The 10,389-nt window shown below is 42.9% G+C and overlaps 1 protein-coding gene across 3 annotated transcripts in view; it reads right to left on the reverse strand.

Annotated features, from left to right (window-relative positions):
* The window catches only part of TPD52L1 (TPD52 like 1), a 50,637-nt gene extending 41,139 nt beyond the window's left edge, over nucleotides 1-9,498 (reverse strand). For all 3 annotated transcript variants that reach the window (XR_004060629.1, XM_030946449.1, XM_030946447.1), the window contains exon 1: nucleotides 9,396-9,498. Coding sequence is in view for 2 of the 3 variants with exons in the window: in XM_030946449.1 (XP_030802309.1) it covers nucleotides 9,396-9,414 (19 nt within the window). In the remaining variant the exon portion in view is untranslated. The remainder of the gene's footprint in view (nucleotides 1-9,395) is intronic.
* Nucleotides 9,499-10,389: the final 891 nt, after the last annotated feature.

A 10,389-nucleotide genomic window follows, 5' to 3' on the forward strand; every position in this document is an offset into this window, starting at 1 on the left:
CCATTACAAAGGAATGTGTTTGTTTAGTGGGGCTCTGAGTGGAGGCCCCTGGGGTTTAGGGCCCTGGCTATCTGTGTAGAACAGGTGGCATGCCCCATGCAGCCATCCTAGTGACACAAAGACCATGCTTCAGGAAGAGGGGATATTTATTGGACCAGGAGACAGAAACTGCACATCCAGCCGCACCATACAACCTCAATCTTTGAGGTCCCCAATTCACCCTCAAATACCAGCAGAAAATGGCAGCTGACACAGGCAGAATGTGGGCTTTTATTTTTTTCTTTGAAGATCAGCTGGGAAGATAAGCCCTGAACCAGAGGGTGAGCTTCTATGACAGCTGCTGTGGGCACAGGCAATGGCAAGCCAATGGGCAAGACAAGGATAGGGTTTAGCATGAATTGCCATGTTGCTGAGGTTGCATTTGACCACACTCAAGTGACAAGAATATCATTCAAACCTCCAATCTAGAATCTTTACTGATCACCCAGTGTGAAATAATGCCTATTTTAACTTCAGAAAGTCTAGAAAATGAGCACAAGACAGCCCTTTTCTTCTCTTTACTCTTCTACTACCTTAAGTAGTAATATTTTACTGAGGAACTTCTTGCAAGAGGGACGTAACATAATGTACTTTTCTGAAAAAAACTCCAACACTTGCATCTCTGCTAATAGCTTTCATTCACATCTTCATCCCTACTCAACCTAATTGTTAAATTTTTTCTCTCTTCTTACCCTCCCCACCCTTGACTCCCATGCACAGCCCATAACCATGACCAAAATATTGCTGCTCCCTTTTCAGGACATGTCCATGCTCCATATTTCTGTGCAGAACCGGACACAACTGAGAAACCTTCTAATTCTGGATCTAGGTCTAAATCTGGTTCCTATCTTTGAGCCTCTCTTAAATAGGTAAAAACTATTATTATTACATACTCTTCTTTATTCCTTGTGCTTACTGCAGGCTTCATCTATATTGCTGATTATGCTTCTCTGTTTTCTGAAGCAATTTAAAACCAAGAGAACACATTTTTCCTCCACCTGTAGTATTTGACTTCCAGTTTCCTGATAAAATCTGCTATTTAGCTCTGCAAAGACTTAAATAAAGTCTTCATTGTGATTCAGTTTATATCAATGTCTGAATGACATTATTCAGCAGCCTTTTTTTTTTAATCAGTCAGGCTATTCTAGTAATTGCTCCTTCTTCACCGTCATCTTTGCTATCAGGAGCTCTGAACCACCTATCTCACTACATGACTAAAGGATTTTCTCTTGCAAGAGCATATGGATTAACTGGTTCTTCATATGCACATAATAGTGCACAGCACTGGTTAGGTAATGACATGGCAAACATCATTCTCTCTGATTATGACTTTGATTCCTTCCTCCCACAATAATAAGTTAATAGCTGCCATCTACCTAAAATACTTTGAGCACAAGGTAATCTTCTGTTCCTGGCATAATTGCCCTTCTAACTCTGTAATGTACATATATTTTATTCGTCTCTAAGAAAAATCTGGACGTGTTTAAATACAACTATCTCTGATCGCTTTAAAATGAAATTTTAGCCTGCAACAACCCAGTATGCACCAGAGAAAGAATATAAAGTATCTAAGGCCTTCAGAAGACCTTCTAACTAGACACATTTTCTCCATATCATCCTCTAAAAACCTTGTGTGACCTGAAGTCTACTCTGTGCATTTAAGAACATTTTAATTCAAGTGAGAAACATAGAAAGAGGAATTAGATAAGTACCTAAAATGCCTTAGCCAGTATCAGCATGACACATTACTACTAAATTCACCTACAGCACAATGAAAACAGTTATTCTGAGGCAACTATGCAGAAGTATTTTAAAACTTTTAGAGGGTGATGAGCCACTATTTGTAACCACAAATCTGCATTACCTTAGTCCCACCCAGGTGGCAAGGCAATTTCCTGGTGAGGAAACTGGTGAAAAGACAGTTGAACAGGTGAACAAAGACAAACCTAACTCTTTACTGAAGAAACAAACACAGAAAGCTTTACCTCCCTTCAGCTACCATTTATAAATATTTCCAGAATATAAATCATACAGCCTTTTAAATTAATATCATATGTAGTTTTAAATTATGCTTTATTTACAATTTCTATGTTAGTAGCTTTAATTATTAGGCAATTATTAAATGCAATTTGAAAGCATGGCACAGGTACAAAACAGAGATAACTAATCTATTTGGATGACTTAGGAGGAAGGGTGTTTCACAAACTAATGCAAAACTCAGAGAAAAATCAGACTCTATAAATGCAAAAAAAAAAAATCCCAGAAAGAATGATTTGCAATAGAGGAAGAAATAGATTGGAGAGGATCTGGTCCTAACAACTTCATTGATCAGCAAACAAAAGTAGCCCTTTCAGCAAGAAAGCACATGAAAATAAACTGCACTGCCTGTTATGTAAACACTTTGTGCAAACACTTTTCACTTGGAAAACCAACACCATATCTATAGGCACTTCACACTTGTATGAATATCAAAAGTATTTTCCAAATGTAGCTTTAGGTCTCTCTCTGCCTAAAGCACCACTGGTGTTCTAGTTTCTGTGTACTTTCATTATATTCTTGGTGGACAGCAAAGATAATTGCTGGCTAAAGTACATTAGTGGTGAGAGCAGGACAACTTTACAGAAATCAAACCCCAGAAGACCAGTAAAAAAAAGCCCCGGAAGTATGCATTCTTCCTGAATGCTCTTCTTGCTTCAGAAAGAACTGAATGCTCAAGACATATCATTGCCTCCATTTCTGGAAATGACAGAAGTCATTAGACCTCCTTCTGTTCTTTATACCCCCAGCCTGGTTCTCTGAGCTCCCTGGATTCTCCTTCAGTGACTAGAAATGCAAAGATGTAAAAAGAAATTCCAAGAACTGGATCCCTGACTACATAGCTCCTATGCATCTGAAAGCCCATTAGTTGGAGAGCAGACTAAATGAGAGAAATTATTTTATTGGGATACACACACATAACCATGACTTTTCCTTTTCTCTGTAAACATGTCTTTATAAATTTTACTGCTGTATTATTATTTGGTTGCTAAAGACTTTGGTTGCTAAAGATTGTAGGGGCTTTACCTACAATCATGAGATATTTTTCAACAATCTGCTTACATAAGAAAACATGACAGGTAATGTGAAGAGAATACAGAAATTCCTAGTATTTTATACAACTATTTGCAGTGGAATCTTTCTTGTCTGCCTGGGAATCCAATAGTTGGTCCTTCACTGCATCATGCCATTAACCACATGCCATTAATATATATGCACAATAACATTTTGCTGGAATAAGTAACAAAGGATCAAAAGTTCAAGAAATCTTACACAGAAGTAATTCATTAACCAGAGAAGCCTTTTGGAGCCCTTTTTATCATCCAGCCATTTTAAATCCTAAAAGTGCAGAAAAGGTAAAATGTACCCAAGCAGGAGAGGGAAAATTGAAGACACTGCAAGAGCTTTATCATCACGGTAGGATGGCACTTCAGGAAGTATCACGTTGTAGTTGTTGCATTCTTGCAATTGTTTAACACTTTTCGATAAGAACACTTGCAACAAGATCCTCACTGCTGCCATTCCATTTCTTTGTATGAAGTGAAAGAGGGACTGAGAGACAGCACAAGAGGAAGAAAAGGCAGATTCACTGCTGAAGTACAATACAAGCACTTGCTAAATATGTGGTTTGCAATTACTCACCTGCAACACTTAACCACATCATGGATGCAGAAGTATAATCATGATAGATATGATTTTGATCCATGGACCTCAAAGATGGCTAAGTAATATTACCTCTGTCCTAAAGAATGAAACAAATCCACTTATATAATTTTGAAGAGTTTTGAAGAAGGTCAGTGTGACATGTTACTAAAATCCATATTTGTCAGTCCCTTCTCACCATTTCTCATACAAGATAGGTTTAGAGCATGCAGCAGCCAAAAGGCCCAGTTTAGACAGCAGTGATATGACTATAGCATACTACATATATAAAATTTGGCATTGCAACTGTGCATTTCTACAAGGTACAAATAAAATCAGATAAAACTAGCCTGCCCACATCTCATTTTTATTTATTACCTCAAGAGGTATTTTGTAATTAGAAAGCAAGAATTCATTCTACCCTGAAAACACTTTCTGAGTCAAGGGTTGAGTACGTTCTTTCTAAATCCAAATTCCAGGATTGCGCTAAAACAAGCTACCAATTGATACATAAATTTTTAAATATGGCAACATTCCTTCAAACCCTCTGCAATCTTCAGTCAAGGTTGTGCCACATTCTTCAAGTAGCACATGGCTTAAGCAAAGCACCTCCAAAGTCCATGCATTTCTCTACTGTACTAGTCAGTGAAGCATGTCAGGACAGCACCAGCATTCTCATCTTTCCACTAATGCACTTTTTAGTACAGAGAGCAGACTCAGACTATACTTGTGCTGCTTTCTAGGGCTCATACCATCAGACCTGTGAAAATAAGACACAGGAGAAAAAAAATAGAGCAAGAATTTTAAAATGTGATTTTGGGTTAGATGTCTTTGTTTTAGCAGGCTCTCCATTTTATGTCCTCATGTCTGCAAAACTGTCAAAGTTAAAAACACTTGTAAGATTGGCCCTAGATTTTAGATGAGGTCTCTTTTTTATACCTCATTTCTGAATCCCACAGTACACTATTTTCAGTTCTCAGGTGTAGCATGAAGCCATTCAAATTTTCTGAGCCTCAGCAAACTGAATTTCAGCCTATGACAAGAGTAATGAAGCTGAAAATAATACAGGTACAAAAATGTAAGAGAAGCACTGCATTTGATTTCAGACATTTACTTACTTAAAATCTGATATACCACATAACTCATTCCACACATGCATTTTCTCTCCTTGTAGTATAAATATGAAAGAGCTATTATTCTGAGCTTTGTGCACTGCTGTTAAATATTTAAGAATCCTATCATAAATTACAACCCTGCCTTTTTCACTTGACCTCCTCTACACGTGCTCTTACTAATACAGGAACTGAAACTTCCATTGTGCAGTGAAATAAGCAGGTTATCACTGGCTGGTTCAATTACTCCACTATCCTCCTGCCCCTTTGCAAAGTCCTCTCTCCTGCTCTCCATAGTAGGGCAATGCTGTGCTCTGGAAGGCAGTACAGAGACAGTACAAACCCCTGGATAACTAGAGTGAATCCTGATGCTTCAAAAAGCACAGGTGGACAGGCACTTCTCACAAAACAGTTACACTAAATCAGCTCCAAACCAGTAGTTGTACTCTGTCCTTAGGGAAAAGGTGAACAACATAGATCAAAACAGTCAGTGCCCCTTGGTAAAGCACCAGACTCAAACATGAGGATAGGGAAGATGCTGCCCTCTCCAGCATGACACTGCTTTTGTTGATGGCTACAGCACTGCTGCTACAGTGAGGCAGCTCTATCCCCACCTTCCCACTGCAAGACTGACTATCCAGATTCCCATCTGGATTAGTAACCACATTAGCAAGGAGAGAGATTGCTGACCAAGCTGCCAATGCCATTTTGGCAAGTCTTGCACACTGTATCAAGGTAACACAGGTCCTCCTCACCACTGCCTCCCACCACAGAGACTTCAGCCCACCTGAGTGGCAGGTGCCCACTGTGGCAGGGAGAGGGCACTGGGCTAATGCTGTGACTTCCAATGATATTCCTCTGATCACAAGCTCCACTCAAATGCACATGCCAAGGTGCTGCCCCTCTGCTCTGTTACACAGGACAGATACAGCTGGCTTGAGGATCCCAGAAGCAGCGTGCCAGCTGCACACAGCAGAGGGAAGAAGAGGTGCAGCAAACCTACAAGATAAAGCCTCAAGAAGGAGTCATCCAACATCTGAACTAACCACAGCTCTCTCCACAATACCTGACACGGGTGAGTGTAGCCACTGCAAGCTATTATGGCTGCAACGAATAACTGACTGAGGGTGCAGAACATCTGTCAGGAACAGCTCTAAGGAGAATTGCCAGGACAAAAACCCCTTCAGAGGCCAGGAGTGCAAGCAGCTGGCTGAGCTACAGGTGTAGGTAAAAAGGGAGCAGAAAGTTGCACATCAAAGCTTTTTATCAGAGTAAGAATCAAGAGAGGATGTGACAGGGAAAGAGGGTACAACTATGTCTGGATGCATGAAGAAATGAAGAATTATTGCAAAAGGAGAGAAATGTGTAATGAGCAAAGCTCCAGTGTTAAAAGGCACATGGGATTCTCAGATGAGAGACAGAGTAAGACATTCATGGTACTGTCATTATTACAGGACATTCGCAGTTTTAAACTGGAAAGCAGGACTACATGGGGTAGTCAGTTAATCTGGATCTGGAGTAGAATGAGTACGATGAGAGGCAAATACACAGCTTGGATATTCCGCCCTTTCAAAGAGAAACACTGTTCTTCAGATTTCCAAACTTTTCACTTGAGAAATGACTGGCAGCCACAGGAATGAAAACAAATATGCTCGTATGGAATTTTAGCACCTCGTACAAGCCTAGCTGGTATATTCCCAGATCAGCTCTTCCATTAAGAATAAAAAATAATCAAAGAGAAAAACAGCCAGAGGCTTAAAGATAATTTTTTTATTACACATGTGAATTTGTTTACATAGAACATGTGTCTATTTCTTTTGAAAATAGTTTTAACATTAATTACTATTTCCCTCTGTCTGATTGACTGTCTTATCTAGTTCATCCACATGAATGGCACCAGACACATTCAATATGTTTAAGTATAACAGTAATTCAGTTTCACTCCATGAATTCTCTCTACTACTTTAAAGTAGGTATGAGAGCAGTTAATTTTCACAGTCCTCAAGGGCATGGACAGATACTATGTTGTGCCTTGAACCACCCAGAAACCCATGGAACGCAGCTGTAACCTCTGCCCACTACCTTGATACATTTACACATAATACTTTTCTTTTGTCCACAGTTGCATTAAGACTCATGAAGTTAACTCATGCTGCCATGTAAAAATGCTGACAAAAATATTTTTCTGCTCTGAAGAAATTTGTTTTTTATACTTGTATGCATTTCTTGAACATAAAATTGCTCTACTGAGGCACAGCCTGCCTGAAGGACAATATAAAATGGCACAAACAACATAATTATGCTTTTAAATACATAACTTTATCTTTTCAGTTGGAATACAATACCCTGGCAGAGCGCACTGGAACAAACCATTCAGGATTCATTTCTCTGTGGGCATCTGAAAGTTCTTTAGAAGCAATTAATAAACTCATTCAAATGTATACACATTTCTCCTGCTGCTTAAGGAGATATTGGAAGTAAAGCAGTCTTTCAAGGAAATTGTTATTGTTTTGTTAGTAAAGTGCTATAACTGTTCTCTGCAAAATGTGTAACTAGGATTGAAAAATTCAGACTTCTGGCCAGTGCTTAGATGTACTTAACTGAATCTGACAGCATTAGACACATACAGGTTGAATTCTTTTTGCCAGCAAGGCTCCATAACTGCAGTAGCATGCACTAAATTAAGTCTAGAAGGAAAGGGAAGGCAAAAACAAAGGTTTGCTGCCATGCAAATACCTACCACAAAAATCTTGGATTGTACTGCTAGTTTATCAAAGCAACACTCTTTTTTTTTCTTAGTAATGAGAGACTGTTCTGAGAGACTGTAGAAATAAAACACGCAGGTGAGAAACCAAAGAAAAAAGTGACTCAAGAATTGAATATAGGTAGAATTTTAAATTCTCTCACTAGCCAATAGTCATCCGGCAGAAGAATTCATTCAAGACCTGGGGAAGTAACAGAGCTGCTGAACCAAATATACATTAGCAAAACACAGTTACTGACCTAAATTTTTAACACACACTGAGAGCATGTGTGTTTACTCATCTTACTAGTCAGAGAAGGCAAAAGATTCACGTGTACATACATCACTATCCAGCTAACCAGAATCTGATACTGTTTTCCATCAGCTCTACAAAACAAGAAATTATCCAAATTCTGTATCATATGGAGGTCTCCTGTTCAATGAACAGAAGCTCCTATCATAGTAGCTATACAGATGTATTCAGAAAAATTATTTAAATATGTCTTATGCTGTAGACTTAATACTGACTTCTAAAAATCCTGAGAAAATCCTGAGCCACAGATCTATTTGTTTCAGCAGGCAGCTTCAGCCAAGCATCCATTGGGACAGCACATGCACAACACTTGCCAGAAAGGCTCTCATTCACAAGCATCATGAACTCAAATTTCCCACTGTATTCCTTTACATACAAACATATTTGCAGCCAACATTGCCTCTTTTAAGTGTATTTTTAAGGCAGATTTTAACTGTCTTATTAGGAATTAGGAAGCCTATTTTTTCAGTTAGTTTCAATGAGCATATGTGTCCTGCTTATTTCATCTCCATGTTTTACAGATGACATAAAATGTTTCCTAAACATTCTGATTTTGTAGAAATATTTGTACCACCTGCTTAGTCCTGTGTGACAAAGCCATGAGGTTCTTTAGAAAAGAAGGAAGATTATAAAGGCGAGCAAGACCTGTCTGCGCTAAATCTCTTTGGCTGACCCAAACACCATTTGTAACTCGCACGAAAAGTTTCTTCTCTTCTTTGGACGCCAATTAACTTTATCCAGAGGGAGATATGAACAGCTAAGTAAGCTGTAACTGTTGCAATAGAAAACGCTCACTTTGAGTGACTGAATGCTGTGTTTGCAAAGCTGCAGAAATGTTTTAGCGGATCCAATTTTAAGCGGCTCCCGGTGGATCCCGAGCTCCGCTGGAAGCCGAGTCCCAGGGTCTCTGATGCTGGAGGCGGCTCCCGCCCTCGGGCTGCCTCCAGGACAGCGGTGGCGATGCCGGCTCCGGCTCGCACCGTCCCGCTTGTCCTCGGCAGGCAGCGCCCGCAGCTCCACCGGGAGAGGGGGACGGCCGGCGGAGCGGGACACACAGAAATACCTCAACCAACCAACTAACTTAACACAGTTGTCAGCCAGCTACCTGACTAACCGCGACACGCCTAAAGCCAGCAGCCGGAGAAAGCGACCGCCAACATCCCAGCCATAAGGAAAGCCAAGGGGATGCCGGCTCGGGATGGAGGACGGGGCGCAGGGCGAGGACGCCCCGCGGGCCGGGCCGGTCATGCTGCGCTCCTCGGCTGAGCCTGGGGCTGCCACAGGCGGCGGGCACCGGGCAGCGCTCCCGGGCACCGCTCACCGCGCTCCTCTCACCGGCCGTGCCCCGGCCCGCGGCTCCCCTGGGGCTCTCCCCGCCCCGGGCGCCCCCCGCCCCAGTTCGCGCTGTCCCCGCGCCGGCTCGGCCCTCCCCGCGGGGTGAGCGCAGCTCCGGGCGGCAGGGAGGGGACCCCCGCGCCTCCCCGGAGGGCTCTGTCCCGACGAGACTCACCGCGTGCCTGCGGCTCCATGGCAGCGCGGGGCTCAGCCGTGCGTGCTGAGGCGCGGAGCCCGCTCGCAGCCCGGCTCGGGCGGCGCTGACAGCCGGGGCCGCGCCGCCACCGCCCCCCGCCCCCCCCGCCGCTCCCGCCCCCGCGCCGCCGCCGCCCCGCGGCGCCCCTGGCGGCCAGGCCCGGGCGGTGCCGCTGCCGGCCCCGCGCCCCTCTGGCCCCGCGCAGGCCCCGTCCCGGGCCAACCCCGCGGCGCCGCCGCTGTTCCTCGCCATCTCCAGCGCACAGCACCTCCGGCTGTCACGGCTGTGCCCCGCTGAGGGGAGGCACCCGGCACTGCCCCCCAGGGCAGCCGCAAGGCACCGACGGCACGGGCTGCCCCCCTGAGCAAAAGCGTACCTGGTGTACCAGCGGCACGGTGGAGCGGTCAGGGCCTGACGTGAACGAGTTCAGGGCTTATCTGAGTACCTATGCATGTCAAGTTCTGCTACCTCCTGTGGCAGAAGCATGAGAACACATGCAAAATGATGACAGAGCTTACGCTATCATGTATACTTAGCAGCTTAAGTAAAAATTGTATTTTTTCCCAGCACGTAGGTATGTATCCTGCTATTACTGTGTGGCGTGAGTGCGCACAGTTCACACTGCAGCACTGATTTACTCTAGGTTTGCTCATGCCAACATAACTAACACACTTTGTTACCAGTCCATGTTAACTTCACTCCTGGAAGGGTCCAGAATATTGTTTTAGCAAGGCTGCCTTCTCCATGGCTGATTATCCATATATTTATCAGTCAGAGGTATCTGAGTGCATCTTAGTGCCTCCAGGACACACTGAGGACACATAGCTTCTCAAGGCCTGTGCTACTAAAAATTACAAAGCTAGACAGTAAGGGCAGATTAAAGAAGTATTGGGCATTTGTTTGTGAAATTATACAAATTGGTCATACTTTGATTGAAGAAAATTCTGGAAGAAAATGATTATGTGGTTTGGTC

This window comes from Camarhynchus parvulus, chromosome 3 (genome assembly GCF_901933205.1).
Source record: "Camarhynchus parvulus chromosome 3, STF_HiC, whole genome shotgun sequence".
Classification (NCBI taxonomy): Eukaryota; Metazoa; Chordata; class Aves; order Passeriformes; family Thraupidae; genus Camarhynchus; species Camarhynchus parvulus.